Genomic DNA, 25,296 nt, shown 5'->3' with positions numbered 1-25,296 from the left:
AAATAACACCAGAAAAATAACTTATTTGACAATTTTCCCCCGTTTCAAGTAAATTTTCACTTGAAATAAGTAGGAAAAATCTGCCAGTGGGATTTATCTTGTTCCACTGGCAGATTTTTCTACTTACCGTATTTTCTGGACTATTAGCCGCACCTGCATACAAGCCGCATCCGCTCTATTTGAAAAAAAAAAAAGATATGCAAGCCGCAGATATTTATGTTGTTAGATTAGATATTTACTACATGTACAGAAGGATTTTGAACTGTAAATGATGTACATGTTTGTACCTAAATAGATCCTTTCCTAACAGTGTCTTTTAACACGGCAGCAACTTTGCTGATTAAAACGGGACAGAACCAAGAGAAAATAACCGCTATTTATTCATCTATTTATCCGTTTGAAATCTGCTTCTACCTACTTCCATCTGCTAAAGAAGAAGTAGCGTATTCTTCTTTGCATTTATTTTGTCTTAGTTTTGATTCTAATTCCGGTTAGAGCGCCCCGAGCGGTGGAAGAAAAATCCACAGAATAGCTGCACCTTTGTATAAGCTGCATGGTTCAAAACCTATGAAAAAAGTAGCGGCTTATAGTCCAGAAAATACGGTATTTCAAGTGAAAATCTACTTGAAACAGGTGAAAAGTGTTGTTTTTTCCAGTGATGAGTCTTGTTTTAAGTGTAATGAGATTTTCTTTTACTAAAATGAGACATTTTTACTAGAAATAAGACAAATATTCTTGTTAGGATTTTGAGTTTTTGCAGTGATCCATTTTACTTATCCTGTAAAGGACAGAGTCATATTGATAAGTTCAGAAAACAGTTTTTTATTGTTGTGTTTTGATGTATTAGATGTAAGCCCAGTGGATATTTAAAGCTTACAGAAAGCTGCATTTAACTGCTGCTATGTCATTCCTGCAGTATTTCTGCAGGTGTTTTGGTCAGAGCTATTATTTGTAATATATTACATTATTTGTAATCAGCACAAATTATCTGTCCCCATATGATAAAATCCACAATCCCCCCTGATTTTCTTTTACAACTCGAGTACTGACTGTACACAATACAGATCTCCATTAAAGGTCTATATATATATGTGTATGTTTTTGTTTTGCTTCTTGTTTCTGCTGTATAGACATGTTGGAGATGGGAAGAAAGTGTTGATTAGAACTGAAATCAGAAAAGTGGGAGTGGTGCGAAGCTGAAGGTCAGATGAGATCATTTGAGCATGCGATGAATGATTAACAGTCTCTTTTCACAGTAATGACTATGAGATTGCCCTTGAGCAACCTAGTAAACCCACACCTACTGTCACTGCTGCAGTTTGGACATGGCATCACGCCCTGATTGGGTGTACGTGGACATACATGAATAGTTAACCGTACTGTAGCTGCCAACAGGAGCTGCACACTGAGCCCCACTCACAGTCACCACTGTACATTCCTATCCAGTATTCAGTCAAGTATGTTATTCTGGATGGAGTTGCTGTATGGATCTTGCACCAAGTACCTGCAGAAAATGGTTTATAGCTGCATACACTGTGTATGCATTGATGTGGAAAAAAAAATCCTCCAATGGGAACAGAAACCAGACCTGAATAAAGCAGTTGAAAAAAGACACAAAAAAAAAGAAAAAATTCATGCAAAACATCAATGTCGAATGGATATTTCCCACTGGATTTCCAGGCAGCTTTACAGTGGCAAGATTTATGATCACATTCATTTAAGTCTGTCTAATGACATAATAGCAAGTAGAAGTGAACCAAGTTTGACGCACTTTCACTAAAATAAAGCCTGTATTTATTTATTTATTTGTTTATCTAATTATATATATATATATGATTTTGTGGGTTTGGCGGTCCTTATTTAAAGTAGTTGGACAGGAACAGGGGCAGAGAGAAAGGGGAGATGTGCAGCAAAGAGCCACGGACTGTGAAAGGACTTTAGTCTCTGTGTGTGTTTCAAACTGTTTTTTAAGGCTCTGATACATCGATTTTTACTGAAAATTATGGCTTCAGGTCAGAAAACCAAAGTACTGAGCTTATCTGTACGTGGTGTGGACTGGACTGGGTTTGATGGTTCAGGACAGGTTTTAGTCATCATGTTTTGATATTTTGGGACTGAAAGGAATTAGCGATGGGTCTCACACTTTATTACAATTTAAATTCAAAAACAAAGATATTCACGCAATATGACAAAAGAAGAGACTCAATCAATCAATCAATCAATCAATCAATCAATCAATCAATCAATCTTTATTTCTAAAGCCCTTTACAACACAATTTAAAAACAACATAATAAAACCATTAAAATTAAATTAAGAATATATCACATCAATACTATGTATTAAAAGCCAGTCTAAATAACCAGGTTTTCAGTCTGGATTTAAAAACCCTAAAGTCAGTGATGGTGCGCATTTCTGGGGGCAGCTTATTCCAGAGTCTGGGTCCAGCAACGGAGAAGGCCCGATCACCCCAGAGTTTAGTCCTGGTCCTGGGGACTTCCAGCAGGAGCTGAGGTGAGGACCGTAGGCCTGAACTCGCACTTGTTCACACAAATAAACAGGGGCAAACCCATTGAGGGCTTTAAAAACAAAGATTAACATTTTAAAATCAATTCTAAAAGAAACAGGAAGCCAGTGAAGAGCAAATAAAACTGGAGTGATGTGTTCGCGACGTTGAGTATTAGTTAAAAAACGTGCAGCGGCATTCTGAACAAGCTGAAGACGGCTAAGAGAAGACTTGGAGACACCAACATACAAAGCATTGCAATAGTCAATTCTCGAGCTTATAAAAGCATGAATGGTTTTTTCCAAGTCTGCACGATTTAAGAATGGCTTTACTTTTGTTAAAACCCATAACTGATAAAAACTGGTCCTGACCACGCTGTCAATTTGCTTGTGAAATTTTAAGCTGCTATCAAAAATAACTCCAAGATTCCTCACAGAAGTTTTCACTTTAAAAGATAGATCACCAAAGTGTGCTTAATCACCAAATACAAATACATTCTGTTTTACCTTCATTTAAGTGCAGAAAATTTCGCCCCAACCACATTTTAATTTCTGCAATGCAGTCATAAAGGGTTTGAAGAGCACCACTTTTGTTTGGGAGCACAGGAAGATAAATTTGCAGGTCATCTGCATAGCAGTGAAAATCTAGGTTGTGCCTGGCTATGATAAAGCCCAAAGGCAACATGTAAAGCGAAAACAATAAAGGGCCCAGTATGGAGCCTTGGGGCACACCACAGAACAATTCGACTACAACTCGATTAAAAATCCCTTAGAATCACTTACCCCTACTTTTAACAGTGTTAAAATATAAATCAGAAAATTATAATGTTCATAAAAATGAACAAGGCAGAGTAAATGGATGAAAACAAAGGTGACTTTAAAATAAATAAAAAAATGAAAAAAACATTAAATGATGTAATAATGCAACAAATAAATGATCATCTCTCTATATTTCCACTTTCAGCCTATTTTTCTTTAATTGTTCAATTCTTTCCGTCTCCTTCCTCTTGTTCTGTCAGTAAAACTAGTAAAACTAGATGCACAACACCTACATATGTGACGGAGGGTTTCTTCTGAGCCATATTTTTACCGTTTTGGAGATTAGAGACGTATCGTAACAGAAACAGCAGAACTGAAAAAGCCTGCAGTAATAGTTGGTGTTGGAAAGAGTCTGCACAGCCAACATCCACAGTTTACAGGAGCCAGACACGAAGCCCGGTGACGAGTCAGATGGTTGCTAAGCATATCCACCCACAAACACCACCTTCAAAAGACATTTTGCAGCTACTTTCTGCTTTGCTACTATACCGAATGTGAACGTAGGTTGTTCAAAGCTATTTCAACAAAATGATCATACTGCTGCTCTCCTTGTTTTGTTTTATTTGGAAGATGGGAATAGAGAGCAAAACACAAAATTTCCTCTGAAAAGAGGAACAATGAGCAAATGCCGATGATACAATCACACTTTATGGGATACATTTACCTTTTTTCAAAGTGGAGGATGAGCCTGCTAAAAACAAAAGAAAAAAAATCCCAGAATTCTATAATCTGAGTTAGGGCTGGGCGATATGGACCAAAAGTCATATCTCGATATTTTCTAGCTGAATAGCGATACTCGATATATATTGATATTTTTTCCATACCATAATTAGGGTTTCCCCCAAAGCATTATAGCATAGCATCTCTGTTAGCTTTATTTTTTTCTGAGGCAAACCCTTAAAAAAACAGTCAGTTTTAATACAAAGCCTCGTGCCAAATGTCACACAGGTTCCTTTATTAACAGAGGTCTGCACAATATCAAAATGTATAAAACAAATGAAATAAAAATAAACTGCCTGCATATATAGAATAAAAATGCTTCTTGAATAAAATAAAACAAATATCCCTTTCCTGCATAACAATTAAATTAAAATACAGTGTGCAATTAATACAATGTAAACAGTAACAGGCAGACTTTTCCACTGAGGTTGACAGTTGTGCAAATAACAAAACATTTGTGCAAATCTCAAATAAAACATTCAAGTCAATTTGTCACAAAATAAGCTATATCAAAATCATCATTTTTTTTTTAAATCGATATACGATATTGTCTCGTACCATATCGCGTTTGATTAAAATCTCGATATATCGCCCAGCCCTAATCTGAGTTGTTATTATACAACAGTTGGACTTAAAATTGTCATGTTTCTTTTCATGGACAGTAAAAAGTACATAACGTTGAAAAGATTAAACTGGGCGTGTTGCCCGGAGTCGGGTCTCTTCTTTGCACATGCGGTTGGTTTGATGCAGACAGGCTTATGCCTCACAAATGCCTGTCCTGCGGCTGCTCCAGCGAGCATCTGGATGGTTACTCCTGCCGAACAAGCCAGCCCGACCAGCTTGTAATGCCATCCAGATGATATCTGGATAAGCTAATCCTGATGTATTTAAGATGACAGGCTGACCCCTGGCTCCTCTCACTGCAGATCACCAGAGATTTACAATTTTCTCCAAACTCAATATTGTGCTTAAGGTCTTTCAGGAAGAAAACGTTGTTTGGAGCGCAGTGTGGGAACAAGGGCAGATTTCTGTGTGAGCCGTGCTGAAGAGGAAATGGACAGACACAAGTGTGTAGCTCTGTGTTAGTTATGCATTTGTTGAAGCTGTAAGCCGCTCAACAAGGGCAGGTCGGGTTAAAACGTGTAATTCCACCCGTGAAGGACTTTTTTTTACAATAAAGCTGTATTTTAAAGGTATTTTATCGAACGTCTGTAATATCACACTTCATAAAAGTTAGAATGCTGTGTAAAATTTTAATTAAAAACAAAATACATTTTTTATGTTTGCATGTTCTCCCCATGCTTGCGTGGGTTTCCTCCCACAGTCCAAAAACATGCATGCTAGGTAAATTGATCATTCTAAATTGCCCGTAGGTGTGAGTGTGAGTGTGCATTGTAGGGATGGGCGGTATGGACTTAAAAATGTATCACGATAATTTCTGGCATTTATCCCGATAACGAAAAAAATTAGGATAAAAAAATACCAATTCAACTCCACCTTTTCAACTATAAATCTATCTCGCTCTCAGATCCACCATGTTTATTACACAAAAACGTCATCAACGGGAATTTATCTTTCTTTCTTTCTTTCTTTCTTTCTTTCTTTCTTTCTTTCTTTCTTTCTTTCTTTCTTTCTTTCTTTCTTTCTTTCTTTCTTTCTTTCTTTCTTTCTTTCTTTCTTTCAGGCTCATGTCCTTCCTTCCTTCCTTCCTTCCTTCCTTCCTCCTGCTCTCTCCTTCCTTCTTCCCCTTTTCTCCCTTCCTTCCTTCCTTCCTTCCTTCCTTCCTTCCTTCCTTCCTTCCTTCCTTCCTTCCTTCCTTCCTTCCTTCCTTCTTTCCTCCTGCTCTCTCCTTCCTTCTTCCCTTCCTCTTTTCTCCCTTCCTTCCTTCTTTCCTTGTTTTCTCCCTTCCTTCCTTCCTTCCTTCCTTCCTTCCTTCCTTCCTTCCTTCCTTCCTTCCTTCCTTCCTTCCTTCCTTCCGTCCTTCCTTCCTTCCTTCCTTCCTTCCTTCCTTGCTTCCCATACGTTGTGCGTGGATTTAATACAGAACCATAAATCAGTTTTACACAAAAACCTCATCAACGGGAATTTATCGCTTTTACAGCAAGATGACAAATTCTTATTGTGGAGAATTTTTTTGATGGTATATCCTGAACGGTAAAATATCGCCCATTCCTAGTGCATGGTTGTTTGTCTGTATGTGGTGCTGTGATGGACTGGTGACCTGTCCAGGGTGTAACCCCTGCCTCTCGCCTGAAAATAGCTGGGATAGGCTCCAGCAGACCCCCGGGACCCTTCAAAGGATAAAGCGGGTATAGATAATGGATGGATGGAAAAAACAATGATTTACTAATCTCATAAAAGTTAGACATTTCTCATGAAATTAGACCATTTCATTAAAAACAGCTAATAATTTTGAATTGAAAGCAGCAACGGGTCTAAAAGAAGCTTGGACAACAACAAGATGAAAAAGTAAGTGGTACCAAAAAGAAAAAACTAAAGGACCATCCTCCTTATTCATTGGGAACAGGGCAGTGACATAGTTATGGAGAAAAATTAATAAAAAATAAATAGGAGCATATTTTAAACTGTGAAAACATTTAATAATAATGGTCCTTGAATATTTCGTCATCTACAGTAAACAATATCATCAAATGATTTCTAGAATCTGGAGAAATCTCTGTGTACAGGGGACACGGTCATGCCTGCGATCTGATGGAAAACATATTGTAAAAACACAGCTTTGCCTTTCAAAAATGCAGGTTAAAGTTCTGTCCTACATGGAAGAAGCCATCATGTGAACATGATCCAGAAGCAGAGGTGTCAAGTAACGAAGTACAAATACTTCGTTACCTTACTTAAGTAGAAATTTTGGTTATCTATACTTCACTGGAGTAATTATTTTTCAGATGACTTTTTACTTTTACTCCTTACATTTTCACGCAATTATCTGTACTTTTTACTCCTTACATTTTAAAAACAGCCTCGTTATTCTATTTCATTTCGGCCTTTAAAAAAAACTATCCAGTTAAATTGCTCCATCCGGATAGAGTGAATTTGGTTGTGGTTGTTTCAGATGTTCTTGTCCAGTTTTGTTCTTACATCCGTTCCCTCAGATTCCTGCAACTAAACTTGGATGTACATTCCAATAAAGGTTAGGATAAATGATAACATGCCTCTGAAGTTTGACTTTTTGCACCATTACAATACTTATTTAGATTTAGATTTATTTATTTATTTGCACAGTTAAACATTACACAAATAAAATGACCAACTTTACAAATTAAAGTGCAGGAAGAGGCGAAAACTCAAAAAAGCTTATCAGGTGCCTCCACCTATAGTTAACATAAAATTTAATATCATACTTATAAAAACAAAATATCCAAATGAGCAGTTAGAAATCTATAAATGATAGAAATTAAAGGAAAATTACAAAGAATTTACACAAAAGAGAAATGATCGGATATATGAAAAACGTACAATTTAATAATTAAGAAACAATCAAAAAATAAACGACTAAATAACAAACCAAATGAACAAAAACAAAAAATAATTTCAAAGAGATTACACAAAACGATAAAATGTGTCGGTACATCCATTACTTATAGGCAACTAGTCATCATATCTCCTGCTCTCTGAAACACATGTTAATGCTCAATAGTACACATATATGGTTCTTTAATATATTTGCATTATACTTAGATGCATTCATTTTCAATGGCTTTTGTCCTTAATGGCTTTTTTCGCCCTTACATTACTTTTACTTTTATACTTTAAGTAGTTTTGAAACAAGTACTTTTATACTTTTACTTGAGTAAAAAACTTGAGTTGATACTTCAACTTCTACAGGAGTATTTTTAAACTCTAGTATCTATACTTCTACCTGAGTAATGCATGTCAATACTTTTGACACCTCTGTCCAGAAGTGCCGCTGTCTTCTCTGGACCAAGGTCATGGCATTCAGTTTCCCAAAAAACCATCAACAATCCTTTACAGAGCAGCAAATAAGGTATCACTTGTTTGCACATAAGGACAAAGTCTTACATATCTTCATCAACAAAAGCACAAGTGATGAAGGTGTCAGAGTTACCATCTAAATATAAGGTAAATAGAAGAATAAATACAAGACGCAGAATGTCAGTTTTGGTTTCCAGTAAAGATTCTTGCTCAACAGGGAAAGATAGAGTCACCAGCCACTTTACAGGGCACACATGAGGTACTTAATGAAGTGGTGAGCACTCACCACTTTATTTGATAAAGGGTTTGGTTAAAGTGGACAGCGAGTGTATTTACAGGTTTTAGAAACAACATAAGCTCCCATACAGATGTCTTTTTCTGGAAAGGTCTTGCATCTCTCAGCAAGATAGTGCTGAAAAAGCACACAGCTTTATAATGGAGGAGTCGAGGTGATGGACTGGCCTGCCTGCTATTTCACCAGCCGAAAATTCTGGAAAGAAGCGGTAGAAAAAAAAAAACTGATAACGAACACCCTGGGACTGTTAAGCAGCTCAAATCCTACATCAGACAAAAAGGGAACATTTTCCATGAAAATTTCAAAAACTGGTCTCCTTAGTTACCTCATATACTGTATGTGGGCAGTTGTTGAAAGAATAGAAAGTGGTTCACAGTGGTGAACATCGCCCTGGTCCAACTTTTTCATTTCAGAAGTACCTTCATTTTTCTTCTCAAGATGGAATACGTAATCAGCTTAAACATTTGATTTGTATTCTATTTTCTATTGTGGGTAAAATATGGGTTTCAGAGATTTGTCAATCATAGCATTCTGTTTTTGTAACTGCATTTTACACAGCGACCCAACACTTTTGAAAGTGTAATTACAGGTGCTTTTTAAGGTGATTCTGAGCAGCTTCTTCAGTAGGGCTGGGGATCGATTCAAATGTCAAGAATCGATTCGATTCCGATTCTTAAGATTCAGAATCGATTATCAAGATTTGATTTGATCCGATTCGAATCGATTCCGATATTGATTTGGGTTAGTGTTATTAAAACTGTTTTTTGAGCTGTTGCATGAATAATATGACTGTAGTTATGCAAAATATTACTACTAGTATTATATTGAGATTAAACAGCAAGTATTGGCAGCTAATGATGCTGTAAGGACCAATCAGCTCCCAGAATGCTGATAGACTGCTTTCAAAAACATCATGTGGGTCAGAATTATCAAACAGATCCAGGACAAACAGACGGGTGAAATCGGTTTTATTTTTTCCCACATTCCGTTTTTATTTGTTCCATTTTCAGTCTATTTTGGTTTTTAATTTTTGAGCATTTGGTTTTTAGCATTTTTTGCAAATGTAACTCCAAGACAGTATATAAAGTAATGAAATAGACAATTTATGCAATTATAACCTAACGCTTTAATGTTTTCATACCTTTAAACATATTTAAAGGCAAAAACATGGCACCAGTTATTCTCGTGTCCAACAAAACATTCCTTTTTTGGGGATAAACAAAAAAGTACCAAAAGTTGTAATGTAATGGTGAAAAAAAAAACATAAATAAAAAAAAAAAAAAGAGGTGAAAAGAAAAAAAATCGATCTTTTAGACATATGAATCGATTTTTAGGAATGAATATGAGAATCGATTTAGAATTTGGAAATCGATTTTTTTCAACACAGGCCTATTCTTCAGCGTGGCCATCAGCAGTGAGGAGGACGCTTAATAAATCTGCTTTAACCGAACTGGTGTTTGTCCTGTTGTGTCTGCAGCTGTGTGTCATCCTGGAGCCCATGCAGGAGCTCATGTCAAGGCACAAGACCTACAACCTCAGCCCCCGGGACTGTCTCAAGACATGCCTATTCCAAAAATGGCAGAGAATGGTAGCTCCACCAGGTAACTATCCGCTGCTAACAGGTTTTTTTTCCAAAAGCAATAAGTCATACGGAACAGTTGGACATAAAGAGATGTGTTCTCTTTAGGAAAGATTGAATGATTTCTGAATAAACTAAGTTGCTGCACAGTTGATGCAATAAAAGTTAATCCGTTATAACGGCCCGCTGTTCGAAAACAACATCAGAAACCGTATGGATAAGTGGTGTCAGTGGGAAGATTTAATTGTTCACTTTTCTGAGCTTTTAAGTTTCTTTTTTAAACAGCTTTTAATTCCACTCCATCACTCAGTTTTGCAAGAATATGAATATTCTCACTCAGAAAAGCGTTTTCATTGCATCATTTATGTTCCAAATTTGCCATTATACATCTTAATCCCTCAAATATGTTTTGCCTGCCAGGTATATAAAATAATCAGAATTCAGGGTTTCCTCTTAAATCTCAACCCTGCCAATCTTAACGGGCCTCTCAGCCCTCCATGATTGATGTTTTTAGACTTGTTTCTGAAAAGTAGTAGGCTTAAATTGGCTGCGCAGTCTTAAGCCGAGGAGAGAGAGGGATAGGAAGAGGGAGAGGGTAAGCCGTGCACTCCTTTTTTTCTCTCTCTTTCTCTCTCTCTCTCTTTTTTGGACACTTCTGAGTGGCTGCAAATTACAGCAATGCTTAGCGAGGCGTGACGAGGTGTCTTTAAAAACCAACACGAGTCAAAAAGCCTTTGACTCAGACCTGTGTAACTTTAATTAAGAGTGCTGGGTGTAATCAAACTAGTATATCCAGCTCCCCAGCCAGCGGCTCCCCAGTGTCAGCGACGTTCTTCCAAGAAAAAGGGGGGGGAAAAATGAGAGAAAACACATAGAGAGAATTTTATGAATATAAAACAGACTCCAGACTGTATTGATAGTCATTTGTGCTCATGGAATAGGACCCGAGCCTGAAATGAAATCCTCTACTGTCTGAGCGGTGCAGCTTCATCATATATGCTATACCATTATGGGAGAAGTGGTGACAGAATGTGCAGCTTTCTAGTTGGATATTATTTACGAGCAAGTAACTTACTCATTTATATCCTGGTAACTTTTTGAATGTTAATTAGTCTTCGGTGAAAATCAGGGCCCCTTGTGTTTCTGTGTGACCCTTTCAAAAAAAAAAGGTTATTTCATATAGTTTCTATTTCATAAAGCTGATTTATGGTTCTGCGTTAAATCCATGCACAATGTACGTGAAGGAAGGAAGGAAGGAAGGAAGGAAGGAAGGAAGGAAGGAAGGAAGGAAGGAAGGAAGGAAGGAAGGAAGGAAGGAAGGAAGGAAGGAAGGAAGGAAGGAAGGAAGGAAGGAAGGGAGGGAGGGAGGGAGGGAGGGAGGGAGGGAGGGAGGGAGGGAGGGAGGGAGGGAGGGAGGGAGGGAGGGAGGGAGGGAGGGAGGGAGGAAGGAAGGAAGGAAGGAAGGAAGGAAGGAAGGAAGGAAGGAAGGAAGGAAGGAAGGAAAGAAAGAAAGAAAGGGGAGAAAGAAGGGAGAAAACAAGGAAAGGAGGAAGGAAGGAAGGAAGGAAGGAAGGAAGGAAGGAAGGAAGGAAGGAAGGGAGAAAACAAGGAAGGAAGGAAGGAAGGGAGAAAACAAGGAAGGAAGGAAGGAAGGAAGGAAGGAAGGAAGGAAGGAAGGAAAGAAAGGGGAGAAAGAAGGGAGAAAACAAGGAAAGGAGGAAGGAAGGGATAAAACAAGGAAGGAAGGAAGGAAGGAAGGAAAGAAAAGGGAGAAAGAAGGGAGAAAACAAGGAAAGGAGGAAGGAAGGGGAAAAAAGAAGGAAGGAAGGAAGGAAGGAAGGAAGGAAGGAAGGAAGGAAGGAAGGAAGGAAGGAAGGAAGGAAGGAAGGAAGGAAGGAAGGAAGGGAGAAAACAAGGAAGGAAGGAAGGAAGGGGAAAAAAGAAGGAAGGAAGGAAGGAAGGAAGGAAGGAAGGAAGGAAGGAAGGAAGGAAGGAAGGAAGGGAGAAAACAAGGAAGGAAGGGAGGAAGGGAGGAAGGGAGAAAACAAGGAAGGAAGGAAGGAAGGAAGGAAGGAAGGAAGGAAGGAAGGAAGGAAGGAAGGAAGGAAGGAAGGAAGGAAGGAAGGAAGGAAGGAAGGAAGGGTGGATGGATGGATGGATGGAAGGAAAGAAAGGGGAGAAGGAAGGGAGAAAACAAGGAAAGGAGGAAGGAAGGGAGAAAAGAGGAAGGGAAGAAGGAAGGAGAGAGCAGGAGGAAAGAAGGAAGGAAGGAAGGAAGGAAGGAAGGAAGGAAGGAAGGAAGGAAGGAAGGAAGGAAGGAAGGAAGGAAGGAAGGAAGGAAGGAAGGAAGGAAGGAAGGAAGGAAGGAAGGAAGGAAAGAAAGAAAGAAAGAAAGAAAGAAAGAAAGAAAGAAAGAAAGAAAGAAAGAAAGAAAGAAAGAAAGAAAGAAAGAAAGAAAGAAATGTGCAGCTTTCTAGTTGGATATTATTTACGAGCAAGTAACTTACTCATTTATATCCTGGTAACTTTTTGAATGTTAATTAGTCTTAGGTGAAAATCAGGGCCCCTTGTGTTTCTGTGTGACCCTTTAAAAAAAAAAGGTTATTTCATATAGTTTCTCCGTATTTTGACACAATGGCTGCCTGATCGGTGCGGGTTAGTTGGAATTGGGGTTTTCCTTATTGGTGGCGTGTTATTCTCCTTTTCCTGCAATTCTTATCCACCCTGAAAACTGGCTGGGATTAAGCCAGGAAGGAAGCCCCGGGTGCATTTATGCTCTGATAAGTCCTTTTTGTGGAAATGGAAGTGATTTTAGTGCGTCACCGGCTCAGCATCGGAGGAAACCGGTGGGATAACAGAAATGATTGTCTCTCACAATAGGCCCCGCTTTTTTTTTTCGTGCGCACGGATGTCTGTCAAAGTCAGGAATCAAATGAAAAGAGATACTGATAAAAATTCCCTTTTATTGTTTTGGCTCTGACTTAAAGTTTCAGTTTTGTTTGTAACATGATCCGCTGATTGTTATAACTGAATATGAGAGCGTCTCCCTCGGTGTGTGATTGGAAAGAACCCCGAAAAATACTTTTCATTTTCACACATTTGTTTGAAGATCGCATCGATGTTTTCTTGTCTCTCTTGAGATTAAAGGGAATAATGTTTTCTAACAAATGTTAGCAGGATTTGCTTAATCTTGTATTCATAAATTATGCATTGCATAAATTCTTTTGTAAAAACTAGAAACATTGACATCCCTATCTAACCTGTGTTGGTTCCTTATATCGTTTTCATGGTAATAATTCACTGATTTGATTTATGATTTAATTGCACTTTCAGGAACTTTGTTATAGTTCCTCGGTTAAGCAATATCTACATAATATTGAATGTTTAGTCATTTCTTTCCCTTTATTCCTGTTTTTTCATCTGTGGTCTGATCTTTTCTCTTAAATTCCTGAAGAAAGTAATAAAGCACCTGCCTAAAATAAAACTGATTTTTTGACTCCGGTTTCAGCTGGACACCCACAGAACTTCAAAACGGAAATATTTCCCACAAATCACAAAAAAGGTATCTTCTCTCTTATGCTGCCAGCGGCCTGCAGTCTTATGAGAAAGCAGCATGCTGGTGCTCGCTGGAATGGATTGAAGTACATTTTATTTGCAAGCTGACCACGAGTGCTTGACTGCATGTTGATGGTGAAGTTTATGTTCTTTTAATGCATGCAAAAGTCAAGCTAAAACATAGCGATAACAAATATAGCTCATCCATTTAAATCCAAAGGAAAAGAAAACATGTATTAGGTTGGAGGGACTGTTTCCTCAGAAAGGCAAACAGGAGTGATTTCTGCTTCAGCAGAACGACTTTATTTGACTAATACTGAAGAATTTGATCAAATTTGCTTTATGTTGAACAGGTTCATTGTTGAGCGTATATGTAACAAAACAGGGGTTATTTCTTAAGAGTGCATGCCTTGGGAGATGTTAATGCTCGTGCAGCTTCACCTCTGAAGATAACAGCATGAATCATAATTAGGAATGGGCGATATTTTACCGTTCACGATAAACCGTCAAAAAAATTCCTCACGATAAGAATTTGTCATCTCGCGGTAAAAACGATAAATTCCCGTTGATGACGTTTTTGTGTAAAGCTGATTTATAGTTCTGCGTTAAATCCATGCATAACGTACGTGAAGGAAGGAAGGAAGGAAGGAAGGAAGGAAGGAAGGAAGGAAGGAAGGAAGGAAGGAAGGAAGGAAGGAAGGAAGGAAGGAAGGAAGGAAGGAAGGAAGGAAGGAAGGAAGGAAGGGAGGGAGGGAGGGAGGGAGGGAGGGAGGGAGGGAGGAAGGAAGGAAGGAAGGAAGGAAGGAAGGAAGGAAGGAAGGAAGGGAGAAAACAAGGAAGGAAGGAAGGAAGGGAGAAAACAAGGAAGGAAGGGGAAAAAAGAAGGAAGGGAGGGAGGGAGGGAGGGAGGGAGGAAGGAAGGAAGGAAGGAAGGAAGGAAGGAAGGAAGGAAGGAAGGAAGGAAGGAAGGGAGGGAGGGAGGAAGGAAGGGAGGGAGGGAGGGAGGGAGGGAGGGAGGAAGGAAGGAAGGAAGGAAAGGGGAGAAGGAAGGAAGGGAGAAAAGAGGAAGGGAAGAAGGAAGGAGAGAGCAGGAGGAAAAAAGGAAGGAAGGAAGGAAGGAAGGAAGGAAGGAAGGAAGGAAGGAAGGAAGGAAGGAAGGAAGGAAGGAAGGAAAGGGGAGAAGGAAGGGAGAAAACAAGGAAAGGAGGAAGGAAGGGAAGAAGGAAAGGAGGAAGGAAGAAAAAAAAAGGGAGGGAAGAAGGAAGGAAGGGAGAAAGAAAGAAAGAAAGAAAGAAAGAAAGAAAGAAAGAAAGAAAGAAAGAAAGAAAGAAAGAAAGAAAGAAAGAAAGAAAGAAAGAAAGAAAGAAAGAAAGAAAGAAAGAAAGAAAGAAAGAAAGATAGATAAATTCCCATTGATGACGTTTTTGTGTAACAAACATGGCGGATCTGAGAGCGAGATAGATTTATAGTTACAAAGGTGGAGTTGAATTGGTATTTTTTTATCGTCATTTTTATCGTTATCGGGATAAATGCCAGAAATTATCGTGATACATTTTTTAGTCCATACCGCCCATCCCTAATCATAATAGTACGAAGGCACTTATAGTATCTGTGCAACATGTCAGCATGATGGTGTGTGTTCTCTTTCCATGCATGCATGCACACATTTTGCCTGCATTTTTTTTTGAGTCTCTACATGTGTTTTTTCTATTGTTTTTTTTTTATTGCCTGGATCTCAACTCCATGACTTCACACACACACACACCCCCACCGCACACACACCCACACCTTGTCTCCGTCTGTATGCGTTATGCTCTTGGCATTGCCTCTGTTTGTGTTTGCTGGTCGCGCCAAAGCTGAGCCCGCCCGACAGACCACCACCAAGAGGAGGAAACGGAAGAACTCGGCCAGCAGCGCCAACAGCAGCGTGGGCACGGCCGCCAGCAAGAAGCGCAGTCCCGCCACCAACTTCAGCCTCTCCAGTCAGGTACCTGTAAGCATCAGCTCCACTTTGCTTCCTCTTTCTTTTTTTGTTGTTGTTTTGTTTCCCCATATCTCTGCTTGCATGTTTGCAAGGGGGCTACAAAAAAGCCCCAGAAATTCCTAATGGGATTGCCTTTATTAGGTTTAATTTATTTGCACGAATGAAAGAAAAAGCTCCAGGAGAAGAAGGTGGAAAAGCAATTCAAACCCATGCTGTGAGACAAAGAAACCTCGAGGGACTTGTATGAAAGCACAAGAAAATATGTCAAATATCACAAAGAGTGGCACAAACAACGTTTGAAATTAATCATTACTATTGTAGGAAATATTTAAAAAATGAAAATTCATATTTATGAATAACAAGTAAAGGAAGTGAGCATAACTGTTCCTCCTAGGCCTATTGTAGCTGCCTCCTAAATGTCCTCCCCGCGTACCTCTGAGTTAGGGCTGGGCGATATATCGAGATTTTAATATATATCGATATATTTTCAAACGCAATATGGTACGAGACAATATTGTTTATATCGATTTAAAAAAAACATTTTTTTTTAATGATTTTGATATAGCTTATTTTGTGACAAATTGACTTGAATGTTTTATTTGAGATTTGCACAAATGTTTTGTTATTTGCACAACTGTCAACCTCAGTGGAAAAGTCTGCCTGTTACTGTCTACATTGTATTAATTGCACAGTGTATTTTAATTTAATTGTTATGCAGGAAAGGGATATTTGTTTTATTTTATTCAAGAAGCATTTTTATTCTATATATGCAGGCAGTTTATTTTTATTTCATTTGTTTTATACATTTTGATATTGTGCAGACCTCTGTTAATAAAGGTTCCTGTGTGACATTTGGCACGAGGCTTTGTATTAAAACTGACTGTTTTTTTAAGGGGTTTGCCTCAGAAAAAAATGAAGCTAACAGAGATGCTATGCTATAATGCTTTGGGGGAAACCCCAATTATGGCACAGAAAAAATATCAATATATATCGAGTATCGCCATTCAGCTAGAAAATATTGAGATATGACTTTTGGTCCATATCGCCCAGCCTTACTCTGAGTAATCTTCAAGCTTTGCACAATATGTATGTTTAAAATGACCAGAATACCCAGGTGCTCAACCATGTGAGTGTAGCCTGGAGCTTTATAATAAAAAAAAAGAGAGGAAAGTTTGAAAATCTCAGGAGAAAATGGGGAAATGTGGGTGGACGAGGTGACTCTCTGGCCTCTCACAGCCGCCACACAGAACATGCCCTCGAGCAAGGCACTGAACTCCAAACAGCCCAAGAGGACTGGTGCCAAACTGCACCTGTACTCAGTTAAGAAGCTTTGAAGAGCCCATAAGACGTTTAAATCAAGTAAAAAAACCAAAACAATTGTTCATTTGCAGCTCCAGCTGTTTGCTCATGCAGAGGTGGTGATTGTGAGGGTTATTGCTCATGTCAGGTGCGTAATTGTCTGGCTAATGAGTGGTGTTTGAAGCTGATCCCCCAAAAACACACTTCCCCTACTTCTGCCAACTTTATTATAACTGTTCTTGGCAGAATTATGAAAGAAAGGGCCGCTGCGAAGCAGCTGAGCAATAAGCTTAATTATCCAAGTAATTATAAGTAAGTAGAAGATAATGCATCAAAATAAGTTTAAAAAGTAATGACATGTTAGATTAATTTCAGCAACACTGTGAGAACACCAACAATATTCTTTACTTTATAGTTAAATGCAGCATAAGATGATGACATACAACAAGATCATTGTGGCGGGTTTGTTCACACCACTTGACTGATTTAAAAAAGAGGCCAAAATATGTGAGGACTTCTTCACAGATGACATTTAAACTCAAACTACAGTAGATGAGACTCCCGAGCATGGGAGAATTGGGTACGGCAGCCGCCACACCTTGGCTTCAAGGGAAAATGTAAATGTTTGTCTTTTAAATAAATTTATGGAATTACTCTGTCTATTTGTATTGATTATTCTATTACTTAATACATATAGAATAACTACAAATTCAAATCAGAACAACATGATCGATTTCACTAGTTATTATACACTGCAAAAACAAGAATATTTATCTTATTTCTAGTTAAAATGTCTAATTTTTAGTCCAAAAAAATCTCATTACATTTAAGACAAGACTCAAAAACAACCATTTTCACCTGTTTCAAGTAGATTTTCACTTAAAATAAGTGGAAAAATCTACCAGTGGAACAAGATTTTTTTTGCTTGTAATGAGAAGATAAATCTTGTCCCACTGGCAGATTTTTCTACTTATTTCAAGTGAAAATTTACTTGAAACAGGTGAACATGGTCAAATAACAAGTTATTTTTTCTGGTGATGACTCTTGTTTTAAGTGTAATGAGATTTTTTGACTAAAAATTAGACATTTTAACTAGAAATAAGACAAATATTCCTTTTTTTTGAGTTTTTGCAGTGAGCGAGACTGCATTTGAAAAAGTTCCAATTTTCTTGACCACACAGATTAGCTACATAGCAGACTTCTGTGATGAGTATTTGCTGGACGTGTTGATTGATATTCTAGTTAAGTTCTGTGACTCGTAACCTTGCCATACCTTAGCTTCCACTGAGTTGACGCCACTGTTCCCGAGCCAGTGTCATAGAAATATATGAACAATTAAGTTGTTATTGTGGAAATGTACCTTATTTGCTGCTTGTAATCTGTGTATGACCACATACAGTCTGTTTAACCAGAACTGCACCTTTTATTTATGATTAGTTTCTAGATTTAAATGCTATAGTGGTTTTTTTTAAATCCTTAGAACAACGTTTGATACCCGACATGTATCTCATACACAAATTCAATTTTAATGTCAATATTTTTACTTTTATAATTGAAATATCACCATAAATAAGTGAGCATTTTATTTGTATTATTTCAGTAGTGACAAAACTTAGAATAACTTTCATAAATATCTAGCCTTATCATTTTACATACCCTTTCTCCCGTTTGAAACGTCTAATTTCGTAACATTTCTCCATAAAAGGCCCCTCACACACTAAAGATTGAATGCCCTCTTAAACAACGGCGCATTACACTACGAGGATCCATTCCCTCTGTGAGCTTGTTGTCTGCAGAGGCTCTACTGTTTTCTGTACACTGCTCATTATACGCTCGCCGTATTACATTTACTCCACAGCATCCAATTTAGGGTTCTGGTGCCTCACTCCACTGTTCTCCACCGCAGATCATTTCAGTGCAGCAAAGAAGAAAAAAAAAACGCGACGATACCAACCATAAAAGGAATTTGTTGATGTTAAAGTGTCGCTGTATGGCATTAACGTGTGTTCAGCTTGTCCACGGGGCCAATTTAGCTTAATGGAAATATTTAAGGATGCTAATGGCTTCCTATACTGCGTGTGCAGAGGAGCTGCCCGGTCTCCCACAAATGATGTTCATATGTTGTTAATTTATTCTGAAAGAAGACCTAATTTTGGTTTTGATTGTGTTGCCTGGAAAGTGTCCTTTGTGATATAGGAAGTGATGGCCGCATGGGCCGCTCACAGAACGCTGTTTGCATAAAGCATCAACTGTTGAACTTGCTGGATATAGTATCCACAATGTTACCCATTGTTTTTATAGGGAGAGCAGTTTTGAAGCCTATTTGTTCATACTGTGTGGCGCCGTGGTGCAAATTGGCAGAACAACCAGGCCTGGGAAGCAGCAACATAAGGCGGGAACACGCCCACCTTATGTCAGTCAAACTTAGCCCTGGTTACCAGCTCCTTCAGCCGGAGGAGCTGCAGGGCTGCTGGCAAACATTTGCAGTGGAATATCCCGTTTAGATCAGAAATGAACGCTGTGTTTAGACACTGGATAGTACCGACTGCCCGTTGTGTCGCTAAGCTTTGTATCAACGACTAACGAGGAAGTGATGATGGTTTACCCTGGCCAATCAAAAGTCAATTTATTGCGTTATATAAATTGATTGATTTGATTGATTGATTGAATTGTTTATTTCGAACACATAAGGAAAAAAATTAAAAAATGTAAAACAAATTCAAAACATACAGAAAAAAAGCACGTAAATACGTAATAAAAACGTAATACAAACAGGAAAAAAAAAACAGTGTCCGAAAAGGAGCAGGTAGAAGTAAAACTTATTTAACCCTGCCCCTTTGTTACCTTTATTATGAATTAAACATAAATATTAATAATAAATAGCTGCTAATTTACCTATTAGGCTACCGATTTTCCCATTGGTTGAGCCTTTGCACCTAACCAGCTAACAAACACAATCTTTCCTTAACATAACTCCTCAATCAAATAACTTCCCACAACTTCCTTTTTGTACCATTTTTTTAAATTGATTTATATTTGTAAATTGCTTCAACCCATCACCCAACCCATTCCATAGATCCACTCCAACAACTATATATGTCTATTGTCCAAAGGAAGCCCTGCCATGCTTTTAAGTGTAAAGGTCATATATTAATCAATTAAAAAAGAATCAGTTTAGATGGATTGATTTAAAATACATATACCATTAATATAGAGTGGATAAAAATCAGCGATGTAAATAAAATATATTGATTTATATTTGTACATTGCTTCAACCCATCACCCAACCCATTCCATGTGGGGGATCACCTGATATGTTACCAAAAAAATGGAGCTATGGAGACTAAAACTGTTATGGAAAATAGAGAGGTTTTATAGGGAACACCTTAGTATTTCCCTGGAAGAGCTGGAGGATGGATGGATGGATGGATGGATGGATGGATGGATGGATGGATGGATGGATGGATGGACGGACGGACGGACGGACGGACGGACGGACGGACGGACGGACGGATTTTAAATATCTTTCTTTTACCCAATTTGGTGATTGGTCAAAACATTAGGTTAAGAAGTTTTATGATTTCATAGGTAATTAAAGTTGGTGTAATATTTCATGGTCATGTGAAAAACAGTGTTATGTGAATATAACCTTTGAGAAGTGGCAAAGAGGGCTTTATTGTAAGGGGAAGTTACATGTTAGAACATTAAGACATGCTAGAAAGTCTGAGTAAATCATTTTAACACCCGTTTTTGACACCGTTTGTTCACTTTACTTTGGTCAATTGTATCTCTGAATATGCGCCACACTGGGTCATCAACACTCACACTCTGCACCTAACTAACTGTCTATACTCTTTCCTCTGGTTAGCTGTCTTGTCATCTGTTTCTGTCGCCCTGCCTCCGTTCATCTGCCCCTTCCCTCCATCTCCCACATATAATCTACAACTCACCCAAATTTACACACAGCACGCGCAAATTGTTTTTCTCTGGAGAAGGCAGCGTGGCTCTGTGCCAGCTCTCATTATCACAATATCTGTATACCCCCCCCTCCCCTGCCAATCCCCCGCCCCAGCCCCCTCCACCTTCACATGCATACCCTCCCCTCACCCCCACCCCACCCAGTACCACCGCTACCTCACCACCCACACTAACACATCAGCTGCACCGCTCATTCACACGCCTCTTAAAGATGGGCAGCGCGGCTGCTAACATGCTGGTTACATATGTTGCACGCCTGCTGTCTTTGTCTGAGAAGTTGTTCGTTTGTGGCTGAACACAAGCCTACGTGAGCACAATAACAATAAGGAGTGGACCCTTGCAGCAGGAAGGGGGGGCGACCAGCGGCTTGCAGGAGAGGAGGCGCGGGGGTGGAGGGGAGTCGTTGGGATGAGCAACACTGACCTCTAGTGGTCAACGTTGCAAGCAAGCGTAGCTTCTTCCACCAAGCCAGAAGATGCACACTCAGGAGCCTGAAAACATCCTTTTTTTTTTGCTGAATATAATCATTTCAGACCCACCAAATGTGTATAAATGCCTCATCCAATGTAAATAGGCCAATTTCTCTAGTTTGAGAATAAATATCTACAGTGAAATTATTTTTTTATAACCCTCTCGTAAATTAAAGTGACCAATTTGAAAAAGTATTGTATTATGGTAGCCGCAATTGAACTTGTGACCAGTAAAGCAGAAAATTACAGACGAATAGAGAAAAAAAAAAAACATATTGGTGGTTTTGGTCTTTTTATGAGATACAGTGACAGAAACTTTAAAGCTATTACTGGTTTTCCTTTTTAACCCTCAAAGCCTGAATAATTTTTTTTTTAAACTTCAACCTTAATTCAGTCAGTAGAAGTGGAACTCTAAGGCCAAAATAACAACCTTGGTTTTTGTGGGTGAGAGTAATTTAAGGGACTTTGAAGATTAAGTCTCCATCTCGTTATCACCAAAGCCAGAGTAAGATTTGAAACGCTGTTCACTAATGAGTGAATAACACCCTTATAACAATGCAGCACTGGTATTGATGTCATTGGAAAAATGACCAGCTCCGCCCTCTCAGACTTGTTATAACAGGAACGTAAAACTCTGCAGTTGAATATGAGTGAAAATCTTTTTAAAAAACTGCAGTATTTCTCTGTACTACACAAAAAAATGACCAAGCAAGTAGGGCTGGGTATCGATTCAAATGTCAAGAATCGATTCGATTCCGATTCTTAATATTCAGAATCGATTATCGTGATTCAATTCGATCCGATTCGATATTGATTTGGCTTAGTGTTATTTAAAATGTTTTTTTGAGCTGTTGCCTGAATTATATGACTGTAAAATAACTAGTGAAATAATAATTTCACAATAATTATTGTGAAATAACTAAGAAATAACTCAAACAGGCCTTTCAATATCCATTTAAAGTGCAAAAAAGAAAGAAATTGCAACAGTTCATGCAGTAAACAAATCATTTTAGCTTATCTAATTTATTCTGTCACCACGCACACATATTGCCATGAAGCACCTGGCATTTTTCAGAAGTGTCATGACAAACTGTGTGTCCGACTACTGGGATTAAAGTTCACTTGGCCAAAATGATGAGGGGAAAAAAGAAATCGATCTTTAGACATAAGAATCGATTTTTAGGAATTAATATGAGAATCGATTTAGAATCGGAAAATCAATTTTTTCAACACAGGCCTACAAGCAAGTAAAAAATGATCAATCCAGTATAAGATTATCTTTACCGTGGCACCGGTCCGCGTTCACCTGCCTTGAGGGGCCACTTGTGACCTGCGTTCTCCTTGTTGTCACACCATCCAGCTCCAATTCCCACTTGTTGTTATTGTGCAACCGTGAGGAGCAAATATGCCCCTCCTGCTTATCTCTCTGAAAATATGCTAATCAGCCGTTCAATGAAACACCGGAGCAGGGAGGCGTTCGACGCCGCGTCGGCCCATTCAGAACCGCACCATTCAGTCACTGAAAACACTAACTCTTAACGAGATGAGTAGACAAGTAGACGGTATTAATTAACTCACAATTAGTGCTCCCCAGTCTCAGACTAGCCACCAGCTGTTATCATCTGGGGGGGGGGGGGGGGCTAGAATTGGCCAGAGGTTGGTTGACAGGCCTCTTCACAGGAACAGATGGTGAATGCAAGGCTTGTTGGCAATCAGTAGATTTTAGCTAATGGCTTAATTATCTATGCAAATTGACAAAACAGTGTGGATATTGTCATTTAGTTGAAAAGCTCACCTAAATTAATTAGTCTGATTAAGGCATAGTGGGGTGTAGAGTTGGCACGGGGGGGGCGGAGGGGGGGGACGACTGTTAGATGCATGAAGTGTTTCTGCTCCCTTCAAAGTGCACTTGTTGTGAGTTTTGGGCGAGTAGTCAGTATTGTGCCAGTTGCAGGAGGGTCTTTTTTTTATTTATTATTTTTATTTTTTTTAACCTTTATTTAACCAGGAATAATCCCATTGAGATTAAAATCTCTTTTGCAAGGGGGTCCTGGCCAAGAAGGCAGCACAATAGATCCACATCAGTTACACATTGAACAACATTGAACAACATCAACAAAACAGACATAAATTAAAGGAGCTGTATGTAAGAGCAATAATAAAACGAATCATAAAATGACCCCGATATGTCAACAGACATTTAAAAATCATGTTCATTTCAAATACTTATGTCACTGACAACAGCACTCAAGCCAGGATATTCCAGTTTAAAAAGAGGAGTTGCAGCCCTCAACTGATGTTTATGTTGTCATTTTTTGTTTTGGCCTGAAGCTCCACCCTCCACCTATCTCCCAATCACCAAGTCAGTATTGTTTCTGAAGCTCCACCCTCCACCTATCTCCCAATCACCAAGTCAGTATTGTTTCTGAAGCTCCACCCTCCACCTATCTCCCAATCACCAAGTCAGTATTGTTTCTGAAGCTCCACCCTCCACCTATCTCCCAATCACCAAGTCAGTATTGTTTCTGAAGCTCCACCCTCCACCTATCTCCCAATCACCAAGTCAGTATTGTTTCTGAAGCTCCACCCTCCACCTATCTCCCAATCACCAAGTCAGTATTGTTTCTGCATCCGGGTTGCCAGCTCGGCTCTAATTATCGCAGCCATGGCAGCCTACGTTCCTGCTGCATTCTGCAGCCTACCTGGCAACCTCTGGTCGGGGGGAGGAGGGGGAGGGTACACGCCGCTCAACAATATTTTGAAAGTGACTGCAGTACCAGTTTTGGCCATTTCTTACAGACGGCTCCTTTAAATAACTGGCTTAAATAGGGGCTTAACATTGTTTGGTAGAACATTGTTAACCAAAATTGAACCATTATCCAGGTTAATCTATCCAGCATACCCTCTTGCAATCCCACCTAGGATTATAAAGGAAATTAATAGAATAAATGTTGATTTCATATGGAAAAATAAACTATCCCATATTTGGTATCTGTATCGGCATCGATATTGAAAAAAACTCTAGATCGGGTATCGGTAACAATGGGCCGATCCATATGGAACAGATCTATTCAATTCTAATTCTATGTGTGCTCTGTGAGTGTCGTCACGTGCTAGTCACGTAAACAGCTAAAACAGTTTGGCAATCACATCACTACAGTATAATCTCTCAATGTTCGATAAAGGAACATGTGCATTCAGTAGTCAGATAGACCTTGATCCTAGCTTTAAAATCTACCAAACTTGGGAGATGATCCAATTTAAGATGACCCAATTTAAGATGACTCTGTCTAAAAAGATCTAAAAACAATGCAGAGTATGCTTTTTAGTATGCTTATATCGATGCTTGTTGGGCATTTGTTTGGTTTTGTGGGATTTCATGCACAACTGGAGCTGCAGAATGAACGCTGGGACTCGTGATTGTTGTGAGCAAAAACTTGCAGGGTTAATCTGCATTCATGTGCTTTTGTTTGTGTTCAGGTGTGTGTGATTATGTGCGAGGGGCTTGATTGTACAGTAGGCCCGTCGAGGGTTGTGTGCCAGCGCGTGTCCGTGCATATGTGTGTGTGTGTTTGGTGTGTATTTGTTGCAGAGGAGATAGCTGAGGAGGGTGAGATCTCCCAAGCCAGACAGCGTTGACACACATGGCCAGTGAAGCGTGCGCCCTATTTAGCTGCACAGCCTCTTCCCAGGTTACAAGGGGGTGATGCTGGCACTACCAAGCAAAGGGGAAACGAGACACAAAGACTCAAACAAAATATAACCACGATTTCAGAGCAAATTCATCATGTTGATATTCAGAAATGACTCAGAAGAATGTAAAAACAGGACTAATCAGAAGCACTTTCAGGGGGCATCCCTCTCCATCAGGATTCCTTCACATCACACCAGTCACAGATATCAGTAGATAATGGATAAATCTCTCTCCTTCCCTTCCATGACCCACTGTGAGAGGGCCATCTCTGTGAAATATGTCTTACATGATGACTATTGATTGCAGCGCTAACAGAGCACCAGGGGAATCCACTCTGTGTAAGGGAAGGTTTCATTTGCACGGGGAGCTTCAAGAGCGGTCGACCATGCGGATGGGTTCACTGGATACAGCAGCATTTTTCCTAAGCACACTGAAACACTTACACA

At 39.0% G+C, this 25,296-nt stretch overlaps 1 protein-coding gene across 5 annotated transcripts in view; it reads left to right on the top strand.

Moving 5' to 3' along the window:
* The window catches only part of ldb2a (LIM domain binding 2a), a 153,649-nt gene that overhangs the window by 124,096 nt on the left and 4,257 nt on the right, over window positions 1–25,296 (top strand). For 2 of the 5 annotated variants that reach the window (XM_061724791.1, XM_061724795.1), the window contains 3 exons: window positions 9,769–9,892; window positions 13,379–13,434; window positions 15,272–15,418. In XM_061724791.1, coding sequence (XP_061580775.1) covers window positions 9,769–9,892; window positions 13,379–13,434; window positions 15,272–15,418 — 327 coding nt within the window. The remainder of the gene's footprint in view (window positions 1–9,768; window positions 9,893–13,378; window positions 13,435–15,271; window positions 15,419–25,296) is intronic. The other 3 variants (XM_061724794.1, XM_061724793.1, XM_061724792.1) reach the window with 3 other exon arrangements.

Source organism: Cololabis saira, chromosome 7 (genome assembly GCF_033807715.1).
Source record: "Cololabis saira isolate AMF1-May2022 chromosome 7, fColSai1.1, whole genome shotgun sequence".
Lineage (NCBI taxonomy): Eukaryota > Metazoa > Chordata > Actinopteri > Beloniformes > Belonidae > Cololabis > Cololabis saira.
The sequence above is the reverse complement of the archived record's forward strand: the minus strand, read 5'-3'. Positions and strand labels throughout refer to the sequence as shown.